The 16681-nt window shown below is 44.9% G+C and overlaps 1 protein-coding gene across 8 annotated transcripts in view; it reads right to left on the bottom strand.

Annotated features, from left to right (window-relative positions):
- The window catches only part of CFAP57 (cilia and flagella associated protein 57), a 123232-nt gene that overhangs the window by 36464 nt on the left and 70087 nt on the right, over positions 1–16681 (bottom strand). For 5 of the 8 annotated variants that reach the window (XR_006173197.2, XM_042845257.2, XM_008166679.4 and 2 more), the window contains 5 exons: positions 12439–12532; positions 9691–9881; positions 4469–4642; positions 2073–2231; positions 1127–1270 (listed from right to left, as the gene is read on the bottom strand). Coding sequence is in view for 7 of the 8 variants with exons in the window: in XM_042845257.2 (XP_042701191.1) it covers positions 1127–1270; positions 2073–2231; positions 4469–4642; positions 9691–9881; positions 12439–12532 (762 nt within the window). In the remaining variant the exon portion in view is untranslated. Of the gene's footprint in view, positions 1–1126; positions 1271–2072; positions 2232–4468; positions 4643–9690; positions 9882–12438; positions 12533–14652; positions 15437–16681 lie in introns of those variants that run through there. The other 3 variants (XM_008166680.4, XM_065553648.1, XM_065553651.1) reach the window with 3 other exon arrangements.

The raw sequence follows: 16681 nt of genomic DNA, 5'->3' as shown, positions 1-16681 counted from the left end.
CTCCTTTCTCGTCCTTCTTGTAAAAGCACTATATCTAGAACACCTAGTGAGTGTCACTCTCCAAGACAAGTCAGGCACCAAGTGTGTTGATCTGATGACAGATATGGCACTGGTCATGAGGCATGCTGTCTGAACCCTGATCTCTTTGCTTTTAGGTCCACTGTCTCTCTTGGTCCCAAAGATAATTTAAAAGTAATCTAACATCAAACACTTTAATAATAAAACCACAAACCTACACTAAAATCTCGACAGTAAAGTGATTTAAACTATTAGCTAACCACTAAGCACACTATATAAAAGGGGCCTGGGGTTCTTTCTGGAGCTGTTCCTGGTCTGTCGCAGCTGGTGGTGGGAAGGAACGGAGGTGGTTGCAGTGCCATGCTATTCATTATAGCTAAATCCCTAGAATGTTCAGGAACAGATGGGGGAGGGGTGCATGAGAGCACCAACCAGCATATGAATTAAATTCCACCATCTGAACTGCATGAATCTGCTACATCCCAAGCATGGAAATATGCAGAAGCCATTTGAAGAACTATATAGGCCTAAGGTCTCCAAAGGCTTCAAAAGTTTAGGTGACTTCCTAAATGTCTTAGTTCTAACCAAAACTTTAAAAAAACCCTCAACATCTGGGGACTGGAGACTAGTTTCTGTGGTGAGAGTGAAGGTTTGGAAAGAAAACAATGGGATTAACAGTCGGATGTAAGTGGAAGTCAAACATTCATTCACATAAAATCTTGAATAAGAATTCCCATAGGTTAGTATTGTACAATTTGATGTCTTATTAAGAAAATGAGTTACACCCTCCTATGCAGAGTTTGGCATTAACCATTGTTTGAAACAGGACCCCACACTGGTTGGGTCTGATCCACTGGGGCAATTCCCATGTAAAAGAAGGTCACCTCAAGGACTTGGTATAAAGGGGAAGGGATGGCCAATGTGCAGAAGTCATTTTATTGGTAACAAAGAAATCAAGTTTGGATTAAGAGTGAGTCAATACTTCATGCTCATTAAATAAGGCAAATCAAAGGACAAATGTGGTGCAGTCTCCTAGTACATTTGCCCTATCATCCCTTTGAAAAGAGGGAGGGCTGGGTGGCAGGGGTCAGAAGAGTGCACTGCTCACCTCCTGGATCTGCTCCTTCATTGCTTTGATATCATTCTCACGGGGTTCTATTTGCTTCTTCAGCTCCTTTATTTTATAATCCAGTACAAACTTGAACTTTTCCAGCTCCTGGTTTTTCTTTTTTAGGTCATAAATCCGCTTCTCCTGGGACAAGCAAACATAGGTACAAGTCAGTGCTCTCTTCAAAGACTCAAAGCAGGAAGCCAGTGAGAATCAGACACAGACCTCTCAACCAGATCCCTGGAGGGATGTCTGGATGTTGGGGGGGGGGGGAGGGGGAGAAGACACTATAGCCACAGTTCCTCAGAGAAATGGAAATAGAGATTGAGACCTTAAATCACAAATCCCACAGAGAGGGACAAGGAACAAGCGGGAGGGGATGACAATATAGATATCAGTTACAAAACCCAAGGAAGGGGTAAGTAGCTCAAAATCCTGAGCTACAGATCCCCAAGGAAAGATCTGGGGGGAGGGAAGAAACATAGAGTATGTCTACTAGCAACTAGACACCCTTGGCTGGCCCATGCTAGTCGACTCGGGCTCACGGGGTTGGGCCTGCGGGGCTGTTTCATTGTTGTGTAGACTTCTGGGCTCAGACTGGGGGAGGGGTGTGAGGGTCCCAGAGCTCAGGTTTCATCTTGAGCCCAGAAGTCTACACAGCAATGAAACAGTCCCGCAGCCCTGCAAGCCCGAGTCAGGTGGCACAGGTCAGCTGCTTTCTTTGCTGTTTAGACATACTCACAGAGTCCTTATCTCTAGGCCTTCTTCAAGGCAGGGATTGTGTTCTTGTTCAAGTTTCTTCAGAGCTTAGCACAATGGGACCCAGATACTAATTAGAGTCTCTGAGTGCTACAACAATACAAAGAATTGTAATACCAATAGCAGTGTTTGAGTGAGGGGAGGGTGACAAAACTCAGCTACTCAGACTGTCATAGCTCTGCCTCACCTTGTCTTGGATAGTCTCATCTCTTTCTTGAATCTCTCTCTTCAGTCCCAGAATATCCTTCTCTAATGACTTAATGACACCTTGCAGCTTCTGCTGTTCCATTCTCATTGTCTCAATGTCATTGCTGCGCTCTTCAATCTCCTTCTGTAGGCTATTGAACTAGAGACACAGAAATACTAACTTTCTCCAACTGCCATTCAATTTAACCATCCTACTTTGGCTGATTTCTTGTAGGCAATGTGGCAGAAGTGAGTTATGAGAAGGGATCTGAAGGATGAGAGAGTAATGAATTTAATAATGAGTTCAGGAAGGGCATTTCATGTGATGAGGCAGCATGGAAGAAAGCAAAGAGGGAAAACAAGTAACAAGAAGAGCCTTGAAGGTCAGAAGAAGCTTTGAGTGGATACAATAGAGAAGAGAGGAGCCAGGAGCAACAGGCAAGGAAGACAATGATCTCAATAGTTGCATTGTGTATGGATCGGAAGGGGGCAAGATGGATGTCAGGGAAGCTGGACAGGAGAAGATGTCAGTAAACAAGATGGGATGATGACTCTGCATAAGAGTTTTAGTGGCATGAACAGGCAGAAAAGGTTAGGTGTGAGAAATGTTATGGAGAAGGTGGCAGCAAGTTTTGGATGCACAGAGTTGAGACAGAGGGAGGAGTTAAAGACAACTTCAAGGTTACAGGTAGGCATACTTGGGCTAGCATTAATTTAGCTAATGCAGCTAAAAATAGCAGTGATGACACGGTAGCATGGATCCCAGCATGAGCTAGAAATGCAAGTACATATCCAGGGTTCTGGGTGAGCTTGTACAGTCTGAATTGAAGCCCATGCCACCATACCTTCATTGTTATTTTTAGCCACACTAGCTAGATTAAAGCTGGGTATGACTACCCAAACTGCAATCACATCTCTCACTGCATTATAAAAATACCCTAACTGGCCAGAGTCTTGCTAACTGCACATTGGTGCTTCTTGGCAAAGTTCTGAAAACAGGAGAGGCTACTGAGCCATCTGCAGACTCAGGAAAACCACATCATGCTCTGCTTATCTTCAGATCTTCACAAGAGCAAAGGCTATTTCTTTTCTCTTTTTTATGAATGCTTAAATTGTGCCTCTGGTATAAACACAGGAAATTCAACTCAGATACATAAATTACACCCAGTGAAGATGCAGTCACAAAGCACTGCAGATTTCCTGAGAAATTCTGGTGAAAGCTTTATGGAGCAGTGTGTGTGCTTTTATGGAGGAATATGAATGAAGAGAGGGGGTCATTAGGAGTATATGAAAAGGAGACTGTTCTGTGGATAGATTGCAATGTGGAAGGAAGCACAGATGGGAGGAAGAGTAGATACTAAGGGTGTGCTTGGATTCAAATGCAGGCTCTCTCCAAGCACAGAATCAGTGACCACAAACGACAGGTGGAATTTGTGACACACAAAGTACAGTCTAAACCCTGAGAGGAGCGACTGTGCAGCTAATGTTACAGAAGAGATGGAAACAGAGACACTTTCTATACTACTGGGAACTGGAGAGTGATGTGGAAAAACTACCTGACCTTGGGAGAAAGGAAAGATGGCAGAGATGGCTCCATGCTGTGTAGCAACCTGTCACTATATCAGGAATGGTAATCAGGACAGTACTGACAAATGGAAGAAAGGGGTCAAACCTCAAATACAGTACATAATCTTATCCTGCTTGACTTGTACCTACCCCGAGAGAGATCTGAGAGGATATGAATTTTCCTTAGACTTTGGCAACAATTGTATAGCTTGTCATTCTAATGCAGTCATATTTACTTGAAAATTGTTTAAGTGTTATGATGATGACAAACATAACCCTCTACAAATATCTGAAGAGTATAAACACCAAGGAAGGAAAGGAATTGTTTACTACAAAAGGGTGAAAATTAAGGGAACTGGGATAAAACTAGGCACAAATTTTGGTTCATTACCAGGAATACTTTCCCGACAGTAAGATAAATATCAAATTGTAGCAAAGTCTCCTGAGAAGCATGAGAAAGTTTAATTGCAAGAGATGGGACTATCTATTATTGTTATTAATTATTTATATAGTGCCCCAAACTGTACTAGATATCAGTAAACTTAGTAGAGGGAAAAGCTCTGCATTGCCCCTGTGGCAGGGGGAACCTGTAACTTCTCTTCTCCCTTTAATCTAGTCACTGTTACACCAGAACATAGGTTCTTTTTTTGCTCCTAATATTGTAAGATTCCCAAGCTATACTATAGGAAGGAGAAGTTGCCCTTTCATGCCTCAGTAAAATGCCATACATGTCTAGATATAGACTAGTACTCTCATTGAACACATTCTACACTCAACTCAGCCTTAGTATTCCAGGTGCCAAATCAGATCCCCTTAGAGAACTGAAGTTACCTTTTTCCTCATGATTCCTGTCTCTCCTTTCAGCCGCAGGTTTGATTCTCTCTCTTCCCGAAGTCGTCTCTCATACTTGATTTTGATTTCCTGGATTTCCCGATCTTCATCTTCTTCAATCTGTTTCTTAGTTTCTTCAAACTCTCGAAGCTGCTGCCTGGCGTCATCCTGTGCCTGGAATCAGGAAAAGAAAATTGGAGACAGAGGTGGGACGACAAAGATCTCTAGCATAACTATCAGACTTTGTATTTTGTTCAGTTTCTCCTCAGAGGGGCCTGGGGAATAGTAGCAGTGGGTCCATGAAATCTGTGGAAGCTATTGGCGATGGGGAAGAAGAGTTAACTACTTACTTATCTGTAATTATCATTCTCCTCTGAGCATATATATATATACACACACTTTAATGGACCCCTGATCTTTGCACTAACACTATTTAAACAAATTTCAATTCCAAGATGATTAAATTTCTTTAAAAAAATTGTTAACAGACTGTCACAGGGTGGTGGGCCCCTGTAAATTAAATAGGTCCAGCTCCTCTGTGCCACAAGAGGTACTCCTAGTTTGACCAGTTAGGAGGGCAGGGAAGTACAGGTCTGTCGCATCTTAGGCGCATTTAACATGTGCGATTTCAGCTTTACACGGTCGGCAAAACAAAAAAAAACAAAACAAAAAAAAGAGAAAAATAACAATTTAAATACTGTTTCTGTAGTGCGGGCGATTCCACCCGCCATTATACTCAATGTAATTTTGACTATAGGCGATTTTCGCTTTAGGCGCGGACTGCGGAACGTAACCCCAGCGTAAGATGAGACAGACCTGTACCTGGATCTATACAATATCAGGGAAAGTCAGAGAGCAGAGAAACTCGGTGAGTCAGGACTGCAAGAGTCAATCAGGAAGAATACAAGTGAGAGCTGTCTGGTCAGTCAGTCTGGGCACATGAGAGCTGTCAGAACCCAGAAGAAGTTTTCTGGGGGAAGGCTGAAGGCAGGCAGAGCAAGTGGGATTTGCTGGCTGACCTCCCCAAGCCAGAGACCCATGGGCCAGAGAGAGCTGAAGGCAGGAAGAGCAGCAGAAAGAGGTGCCTGCTGGCTCTAAGCCAGAAAGCCTGAGTTGAGGGTCGGAGAGGGCTGAAGACAAGAGAACAGTGGAGGGTGTAGTAGGAAGAGGGCCCGAAACATAAGGCCTTGTATCAGTGTCCTGGTGTGAGGCCTGAGGCCAGGGCTAGAGTAGTTAAAACTTTGCTGATATAAAGCAAAGTTAAGTTGTGAGGCCCCGGATCTTTTGGCAAGTATAGGGCTAATATTACAAAAACATATATTCCTAAGCATTGCTAGGCACAAAGCACTCACATTCCAGAAGGGTGGTACCAGAACACCCCGATACCAAACACATTCCCCAAAGATAACAGGAACATGCTGACCCATCTTAAGGATAAGGTCAGGATGACAGCATGATAGATAGAGATGTTTTGATCAAGCCTACAGGTACAAGGCAACAGGTGGCACCCTAATACGTCAGAGGGTGGCACCCTGATACGTCAGGGGCGATACGTAACTTGTTTTATTGGTGTATAAAGATGTATCTCAGAGGAAATGTCTTTGTCTGGCTGAGGGGAGAATGGAAAGTCCTGCCATTCACTGAGCTGGTCCGTTGTCACGGGCATACACGTGTTAGTGTACCTGAAACAATTGAGCCCAGGCATTAGCACCGTGTCTCGTTGGCAATAACCCTCACCAAGTTCCTTCGCTGAAAACCGAGTCTGTGGATTTATTGGGCGGTATGCTCGAAGTCTGCTGTGCCAGCTGTCTGCGCAGAGCTGGGACAGCACACAGGGAGAACACACATGCAGCCGAACACCTGATGACAGACCTACTTATATCTGCATACTGGAGAGCTGGACCCAGGGGGACAGTGAGTGCCAGAGTGCATAAGGGATGCTCCCCTGGTAAAGAAGACCTCTCAGTAAGGCTGTGGGGAGTTCCCACTGGGAAGAGCAGGGATGTGTTCCAGCTAGAAGGGCTGGGTATCCCACAGAGGGACAAAAAAGGACTAACAAAGAGTCTGGGAGTGACAGCTGGAGCACTGAGGGCAGACTTTTAGCATTCTAGCACCATAGGCACAGACACTCACTACTGGGTTCAGGGATCGAGAACTTTGAAGTGTAGGAGTTTCCACCAAGCCCATGTATACAGGTCTGAGTGTGGGGATCTATTAAGGTGGGTGTGGCATTATGCCCCATATTCTTCATAGTAATAGTAATATGATAGTAATATGATATGAGTATGGCATAATTATAATGTATTTTGTGCAAAATAAGGCATGTGAGATATCATTGAAAAGGTTATAATTTACTGAATCTGATTATCCTATTTGTATGCATGTATCATGTTTGTATCTGAAGTTAGGAATATCGACTGTGTATCTGTATTACAAATATTTTACACCTGGGGAATGCCCATTAAGCAGAATGCAATCAGTCTAGATGGTTGGCTGGGAAGGGCCAGTAGAGAAAACAACAGGCCTTAGAAGAAGTTTATCTCCCACTGGGAGCCTTTCTGAGGATGCTACAAACAGTGTCCGAGTCATGGCTGCTGTGACACTACAGGGTCATGTGACCAGATCACCTGATACTGGACTCCATCTTGGAATGCCAATGTTTTTCCACTGACTAGGCATGGGAACCAAGCTGGAGACAAAGGGTTCCTGCCATATGCAAAAACTATTTAAGGCAGGGAGTGACATCATTGAGGTTCTTCACTGACTCCCCGCCCAAAGGAGACTATTGGAAACACCTGAGGAACAAGGACTGAACTGGGGTGGGGTGGGGTGGAGTGGGGGGGAAGAGTGCTGGACCCAGGCTGGAGGAGTTTCTAGCCTGCGAGAGGATTACCTGGGGTTTTTAAGCTACAAGCAAGGGCAGCTGGCCCCTTAAGAATCTCTGCAACCGGCTTAAACCATCATTTAGGGTAAGAATTTTCTACTCATATCCAATCTCTTAGTATATTAAGCTTAGATTCCATTTTTGTTTATTTGCTAGGTGTCACGGAGCCACCAGGCCAATGCTCTGGAACTACTCCATATGAAGCCAGTCAGGACTCTGGGGGAGCATGCCTCCTCTCTCTGAGCATACTGTCGCCAGGGCAAGAAGCTTACACAGCTTCGACCTTCCTGGGTCTGACCTTGGAGCATTCAGCATCTCCTTCCACACCATACGCTTCCCGCAGCGAGTTCGCCTGGGCGGGGCTCCTGGGGAAGCCAGAGGGCCCTGCACCCCAACTCCATAGTCAGACGTGACTCTCAGCCAGCGTAAAATGGAAGGTTTATTAGTTGACAGGAACACAGTGTAGAACAGAACTTGTTAGCACAGAAATCAGTGACTTTCAGCCAAATCCATCCTGGGGAGTCCTGGGCCAGATGGCCTGGACTCCTCCTCTTCCAGTCCCCCAAACAGACTGCCCATCTTCCAGTGACCCGACCTCAGACACCCCCATTGCTCCTCCTCCTTCCTTTGTCTTACTTCCCAAGACAAGAGTCACCTAGTCGTCACCTGGTTGCATTCCCCTCCTGGGTCTCAGGTTATGAAGAGCACTGGTCATAGCATATATGCAGACAGTTGGAGCAGCCTCACCTGCCCCAGAAGTCTCAGCCAAAGTCACACACTCCTATTCCCACCTCCGAGGTATTGGTGCAGCACACAGGGAAACTGAGTCACATATTATACATGCAAAAAAGTAAAACTCACATAGGCTCAACAGTAAGACTCACATACAACATAACAAGGGAAAATCCCCACTTAGTCACACTAGGTAATCTGCTTTGATATGTTTGCTATCCCTTATAATCACTTAAAATCTATCTTTTGTAGTTAATACATTTGTTTTTGCTTTATCACAAACCAGCATGTGGAAGTTATAACTTGGGGTAAAAAGCTGTTGTATATTTCCTCTCCACATTGAGGGAGAGGGCGAATTTCATGTGCTTACGCTGTACAGTTCTCTGTACAGCGCAAGACGGTATAATTTTGGGTTTACCCTCCAGAGGGGGGTATACACTTGTGTATCTGGGCAGTTCCTTAGATGAAGCCTTCCCAGGCAGAGGCAGCATCTGTATGTTTCTGCAGCTAGGTGTGTCCCTACCTCTGTGTGTGCTGGTGAAGGTGCAGACTGGAGCCTGGGAGAGGGCTTGGCAGGCCGGTCACAGCAGTACAGGGTAAAGGGAACCGATGCTGGTGGGTCAGGTGGGCTCAGTGGTACCCCAGTTCCAGATGGCACCCTGGGGGGAACCCATCACTGTGAGTATCTTGAGAATGGGAGACTCTAGGTAAATAACTTTCCCTATAACCATGCTGGACAGTTCCCCAGACAAGCAATGAAGTGGGGACTTCTCAGAAGCACGAAAAACAAGTAATCTTGACACAGAAGGAGAAAGGTCAAATTATTTGGCAGAGAGGGGGAAAAGAATAAAATTGGAGAAAGTCCAGAAAAGAGCAACAAAAAGTATTAAAGTTCTAGAAAACATGGCCTATGAGGGAAGATTGAAAAAACTGGGTTTGTTTAGTCTGGAGAACAGAAGGCTGAAGGGGAACATAACAGTTTTCAAGTACCTAAAAGATTGTTACAAAGAGGACGGAGAAAAATAGTTCTTGTTAACCTCCGAGGATAGGACAAGAAGCAGTGGGCTTAAATTGCAGCAAGGGTGGTTTAGGTTAAACATTAGGAAAAACTTCCTAACTGGTAGGGTGGTTAAGCACTGGAATAAATTGCCTAGGAAGGCTGTGGAATCTCTATCATTGGAAGTTTTTAAGAGCAGGTTAGACAAATACCTGTCAGGGATGGTCTAGATAATACTTAGTCCTGCCACGAGTGGAGGGGATTGAACTAGATGACTTCTTAAGGTCCCTTCCAGTCCTACGATTCTATGAATAAGAGTCATGCAGACAGATAGAGATCGTAAGGCACATCCTTCCAAATGGATGGAGAGGCAGGAAGAGAAATATCACAGGCAGACAACTACCTTAGAATGGTACTTACTGAAGGCCTATGCCCCAGCTAACTCAGAAGAGCAATAAGGAAGCCCCTGCTTCCTGTGCACTCATTTCCCCGCAATCCGGGATAGAGTCCTATGTGCAGAAGGCACACCTCCCTTGGCTTTGGAAGACGTGTTACTACAATTAGAAATAGGATACAGTCAGCAGCCCAAGGCAGGTATGTAGTTCATACCTCCTCCAGCAAGGTGGTTTTCTCATGCAGTTTCGCCTCATAATATTCTGTCAGCTCCTCCAGGGCCTGGTTCTTGGTCTCCTCCATATCATGTAGCTGCTTCTCGTACTCCTCCTGCATCCGCTGGGATTTCACTTGCAGCTCCTGGTATTTTTCATACTCTAACAAAAGTTTCTGGTTGTTGCCAGATTCTGGGAACAAGATGGAAATGATAGAGCTAAGGGCAGGAAGATATGTCCTATCCTTCTATAAAAACAATGAGTCCGGTGGCACCTTAAAGACTAACAGATTTATTTGGGCATAAGCTTTCGTGGTAAAAAACCCACTTCAGCTGCATGGGGAAGTGGGTTTTTTACCCACAAAAGGTTATACCCAAATAAATCTGTTAGTCTTTAAGGTGCCACTGGACTCCTCATTGTTTTTGTGGATACAGACTAACATGGCTACCTCTCTGATACTTGGTATCCTTCTATATTTATCACCCCTATTTTTGACACCCTGTTATTTCTGATATTTGCTTGCAATAACAATGCCTCCTCTGACTCTTGTCATTGTCTTTATGGCCATACACATCTCTGCCTCGGACATCTGAGCTTTTTCCTGTCATGTGCCTTGCATCTACTACTTCCCTATTAATGACAGCCTCAATGTCCCCATTCATCTTTTCCCACTCCCCTCTCTGTGCCGTCTTCCATGCTGATCCCTATGCACAGAATGCCGTCCGCATCCCAGCTCACCAGGCCACCTCCTCATCCTTATTGAAGTCCTTTCTAAAGATGTATTTTTAATCATGATACCCACAAGAAATAAGTTAACATTAAAACAAAAAAGTGATTCTTCTCTGGATTTGCCTGAGTGCCCTGTTTTATGTGTGCCTCTATCTTACATTATGAGCTCTTTGGGGCTGGGACTGCCTTATTTTGTGCAAGCATGCTGTCAGAACTTGAGAACACAGCTCATGTTGCTCCCACTCTACTGCTTCAGTGCAGCTGACTAGAGTTTGGTATTCTGTACATAGGCCCAAACAGAGTGAATGAAGTACACCCAACAGGAGGGTTCTCCGATCTACTTGGTGCAATACATCAATAGCAATGAAGCTCTACCTGAGATGATGATCATCAGAGCTGTATGAGCAGTGCTCTTAGTGTACGTCTACACACCAATTAAACACCTGTGGTTGGTCCGGGTCAGCTGACTCGGGCTCAAGGGACTCAGGCTGCAAGGCTGTAAAACTGTTGTGTAGATGTTTGGGCTCAGGCTGAAACCTAAGCTCTGGGACCCTGTGAAGTGGGGTGCGTGTGTGTGCCATGGGTCTTTTATTCCAGGGTAGACATACCCTTATAGAGCAAGTGTAGGCACTGGACTTTCCGGAATGGCCTCCTTCCCCTGCCATGATCTTAACCTAAGTTTCCCTGTAAGCTGCATGAATGCATGGCTACACAGCAGGCTAAGTGCTGCGCATGCGCCTCAGGGAGCCCGCTTGGCTGGGACCTGCTGTGGCCAAAGGAGAGGTACCCCTCCCCCAGCCCCCAACCTGCCACAACAGGGGGAGGGGCGCCCTTCCCCCGGCCCCAACTCAACCCTGGACCTGCTGCGGCTGGCAGAGGGGTGCCCCTCCCCCGGCCCGAACCCAGCCCCAGCCCAGACCTGCCGCAGCCAGGGGAGGGGTGCCTATCCTGCACCCCAAGCCTTGGAGCTGCCACGGCGGGGACAGGTGCCTCTCCCCACAAGCCCAGGTGCGGCTGTGGGGAGAGAGAGTTGGGGGGAGTTCTCTCTCCCTGCTGTAGCCCTGGGGCAGCCTGCACCCCAAACCCCTCATCCCCAGCCCCACCCCATAGCCCACATCCCCAGCCGGAGCCCTCACCCCCCAACCCCAGCCCTCTGCTCCAACCCTGAGCTCCTCATCCCCGGTCCCACCCAAGAGCCCTCACACCCCTGCACTCCAACCCTCTACCCCAGCCCTGAGCCCCCTGCCACCCCTCTGAACCCTTCAGCCCCACCACATGAATTTTGTTATGTGTCACACATCACCTCCATATAGCTGCACATATTTTTTTCCACACATGTGCGGAATGTTTAGAGGGAACACTGATCTTAGCTATGAAACTTGGGCCTAGCTACTTCTGTGCTGTGCAGGGTGCACTGCATACTGGTTTCCTCATTGAATGATAGGTAAGATTATGTCATTTTTACATAGTCAGCTTGTAGAGGAGAACTGTACTTGAACAAACATCACAGTTTCACTCTCCTCTCCTTGTGATGCACTCAGTCCCAAAGCATGAACATATGCTATTGTCAAATGTCACTGCCTTGCTTTTCCCCATATCTCCAGTGCTGCTTTGAATTCCTCCATTTTCCTGGCACTCATTTATATAGATTTCTCTACTCCATTGCTGTAGGACTCTTCTGCCATTCCACTTTCCCCAACCGCTACCTAGATGTTCCCCCAACCTTCCTCAGCTGCCTGTCATTCCTATTGCCCCACCTCTCTGGTTCATGCCTGTCCCTTCTTACTGTTTTTTTTTTTTTCCAAAACTGAAATCACATTTTGGGTGTTACCACAATACAAATCAATTAAAATAATTCCAGATAATGACAGTGATACCCTACTTTCCTTAAGGTTTTGCACCATTTTGCTCATGCACTGCACATTTTTTAATATGGACTTTCCCTCTCCACTTCATCATTTGCCATGAGTTCAATGCAGTTCCTCCCATTCTGGCTGAAGATATTCTCATGTGTCCTAACCTAGGTCCTGCACCTCCCTGGACTGTTTTTCCATCAGCTCAGACAGCTGCTCCTGGTACTGCAGTTCCTGCTTTTCTTTCTCTGCCTTTAACACCTGGAAAAAACAAACAGATGAAGTTTTCATCTGAAAACAGCAAACCAAACTCCAAATCCCTCAAGTGCCTGCCTAGGGTGGGGAATAAATCAAAGAAAGAGTGGAATGTGTAGCTCTACCCTTTTCAGGGTGAGACTGCAGGGGTCACTAAGATAACAAAGCCTTCAGGGCAAGTGAATCCAGAAGGGACAGACTAAAAAGAAAAGGAAAACCAAGTTACATAGTAGTAAATGGAGTTCTTAGAATATAGCATAGAGCAGTGGTTCTCAACCTATTTACATTGTGGGCCGCATGTGTGGCCCACCATGTGTTTTGTGGGCCCCCTCCAATACTACCTGTATGGCCCTCAGGATGTCACATGGGCCACAGCTCTGTGCTGATTGGGCTGCAAGTGGCCCACGGGTTGAGAACCACTGGCATAGAGCTACATAGATCTATGGCCTTGGCTACTCGCGGATTCACGGCGCTGCACGTACTCCACCTCTCTGAGGGGAATAGCTTGAAGCATTACGAGCGAGCGTGCAGCGCTGCAGGTGCTGATTACACGGGCGCTTTACAGCGCTGCACTTGCTGCGCTCAGGGGGGGGTGTTTTTTCCACACCCCTGAGCGTAGCAAGTGCAGCGCTGTGAAGTGCCAGTGTAGCCAAGGCCTTCATCTACTGAAAGAAGTTACTCAGGTGAGGCTCGTACTTTTCCCCACAATGCCCCTAGGGACCTCATCTCTTTCTTTGTAAATAGTTTCTCAGATGCCCAGCATGCCAATTGGTGCAGGATTTTAACATCTTGTCTGCAGCAACCTTTAAGCTCTAAGATCCTGGCATTTGGGGCAGAACAAGATGAACAGAATACAGTTGGCCTGTGTATTCCATATAGTTCAGATATATCTTTACAGCTCTAGGAATGCCCACTTAGGCTATGTCTACACTGCAATTACAAACCTGCACCTGGCCTGTGCCAGCTGACTCGGGTTTCCAGGGTTGGGCAGCAGGGCTGTTTAGTGCAGACTTCTGGGCTTGGGCTGGAGTCTGGGTTCTAGGGCCCTGTGAGGTGGGAGAGTCTCAGTGCTCAGGCTGCAGCCTGAGCCCAGAAGTCTACACTGCAATTAAGTAGCTTTGCAGCCTGAGCCACATGGGCCAGCTACGAGTGTCTAATTGCAGTGCAGACCTACCTTTCTGCTACAACATTCCAAAGGGGTACTAAGGATTGAAACAAAGTGATTGGGAAGTTATTTACCATATATAGTAACAGGAGTTCTTGAGATGTGTTGTCCATATGCACATTCCACTGATGATGTGGAGGTACCTCAAGAGCTCAAGATCAGAGACTTTTCTGGCCAGTTGTATCCATACAATGTGTATGTTTCCTCCTGTCCTCATGCTCTTCAGCGAGGGCATAAGGATGAAGCATTCACCAATGTGTTGGCCACTATTTGGTTCCTTCTTACTGCAGAATCCCCAGAGAGGACTCTGATGTAGATAGGATGGAAGGACGGATTGTGAAATGTGTATATGTACATGTTCTGAAGAATGCCAATTACTATACATGGTAGCAAGTATCAGACGGGTAGCCGTGTTAGTCTGAATCTGTAAAAAGCAACAGAGGGTCCTGTTAGTCTTAAAGGTGCCACAGGACCCTCTGTTGCTTTATACATGGTAGGTAATTTCCCATTCTCCTTTGTCTATATGCATATTCCACTGATGGTGACTCTCAAGCAGTGGTTGCATCAAGGAGATGGGAGCTTGGAGGAGTTAAACAATGAAGAACTTCTTTACCAAATGCAGCATCAGATCTGGAAGCCTCAGTTAGGGCATAGTGCTTTGTGATCATATGTACTGATGCCTACCTAGCTGCTTTACGGATATCCGATATTGGTAGATTTTTGCAGTGAGCTGCTGAAGCAGCTTGTGCTCTAGTAGAGTGGGTACTCATTGTGGATAGTGGCTCTACCTTGGCTATGTTGTATCATGTTCTGATACAATCAGAAATCCAGTTTGGCAATCTCGGAGATGAAATTGCAGAGCCTGTCGACCTTTCCGCTACATAGACAAGCGGTCTCGATGCTTTTCTAAAGGGTTTCATCTAGGGCTGTCAAGCAATTAAAAAAATTAATCACACAGTTAAACAATAGGATAACATTTATTTAAATATTTTTGGATGTTTTCTACATTTTCAAATATATTGATTTCAATTACAAAGTGTAAAGTGCTCACTTTATATTTATTTTTGATTACAAGTATTTGCATTGTAAAAAAACAAAATAAATAGTATTTTTCAGTTCACCTAATACAAGTACTGTAGTGGAATCTGTCATGAAAGTGCAACTTACAAATGTAGAATTATGTACCAAAAAATTGCATTAAAAAATATAAAACAATGCAAAATTTTAGAGCCTGCAAGTCCACTCAGTCCTACTTCTTGTTCAGCCAATCGCTCAGACAAACAAGTTTGTTCACATTTGCAGGAGATAATGCTGCCCGCTGCTTGTTTACAATGTTACCTGAAAGCGAGAACAGGCATTCACTGTTGTAGCCGGCATCGCAAGATGTTTACGTGCCAGATGTACTAAAGTTTGTGTCCCTTCATGCTTCAACCACCATTCTAGAGGACATCCATCCAAGCTGGTGATGGGTTCTGCTCAATAACAATTCAAAGCAGTGTGGACTGACGCATGTTCATTTTCATCATTTGAGTCAGATGCCACCAACAGAAGGTTGATTTTCTTTTTTGGTGGTTCAGGTTCTGTAGTTTTCACATGAGAGTGTTGCTCTTTTAAGACTTCTGAAAGCATGCTCCACACCTTGTCCCTCTCATATTTTGGAAGGCACTTCAGATTCTTAAACCTTGGGTCGAGTGCCGTAGCTATCTTTAGAAACCTCACATTGGTACCTTCGTGTTTTGTGAAATCTGCAGTGAAAAAGTGTTCTTAAAGTGAATAACATGCTGGGTCATCATCCGAGACTGCTATAACATGAAATATATGGCAGAATGTGGGTAAAACAGAGTATACAAGTCTCCCCCAAGGAGTTCAGTCACAAGTTTAATTAACAAATTATTTTTTTAAATGAGCATCCTCTGGAATGGTGGCCGAAGCATGAAGGGGCATACAAATATTTACCATGCCTGGCATGTAAATTACCTTGCAGGGCCAGCTACAAAAGTGCCATGCAAATGCTTGTTCTCACTTTCTGGTGACGTTGTAAATAAGAAGAGGGCAGCATTACCTCCTGTAAATGTAAACAAACTTGTTTGTCTTAGCGATTGGCTGAACAAGAAGTAGGACTGAGTGGACTGTAGGCTCTGAAGTTTTACATTGTTTTGGTCTGTTTGAGTGTAGTTATGTACCAAACAAAAAAATCTACATTTGTAAATTGCACTTTCACCATAAAGAAATTGCACTTCGTACCTATATGAGGTGAATTGAAAAATACTATCTTTTGTTTATCATTTTTACAGTGCAAATATTTGTAATAAAAATAATACACTTTGATTTCAATTACAACGCAATACAATATATATGTAGAAAATATCCAAAATATTTAATACATTTCAATTGGTATTCTATTGTTTAACAGTGTGATTAAAACTGCGATTAATTTTTGAGTTAACTGATTAATCGACAGCCCTAGTTTCACCCTGTTCAGGTGGTAGGCCAGGACTCTGATGTCTAGAATGTGCAATGCTGCCTCAGCTCAGTGAGGTTTTGGGAAGAATGTGCGATGTATTTGTTGATGTAGGTGAAATTCTGTCACTATCTTAGGGAAAAGTTTAGGGTGTGTCTTCATGGATACACTGTCTAGGTCAACTATTGTTGAAGGCAGATCAGCTGTCAATATCTGAATTTCCCCAACTCTTCTAGCAGAAGTTACAGAAATGCCACTTTCCTGGAAAGGTGCAGCAGGGAAGAAAAGGCCATGGGTTTAAAGACTGGCCTCATGAGGGTTGAAAGTACCAGGTTCAAGTCCTCCCATAGGGATAGTTTCCTTGATTGATAGGAATACCTTAACTAGGCTTTTCAGGAACCTAATTACCAATGGATGAAGAAAAATTGCATGCCCCTGCACCAGTGGATGATAACAGAGATAGCCACTAGGTGTACCTTGACAGAACTGAGTGACAGGTTCTTGTATTTCAATTTGAATAAGTCAAATA

Source organism: Chrysemys picta, chromosome 8, assembly GCF_011386835.1.
Source record: "Chrysemys picta bellii isolate R12L10 chromosome 8, ASM1138683v2, whole genome shotgun sequence".
NCBI lineage: Eukaryota > Metazoa > Chordata > Testudines > Emydidae > Chrysemys > Chrysemys picta.
The sequence above is the reverse complement of the archived record's forward strand: the minus strand, read 5'-3'. Positions and strand labels throughout refer to the sequence as shown.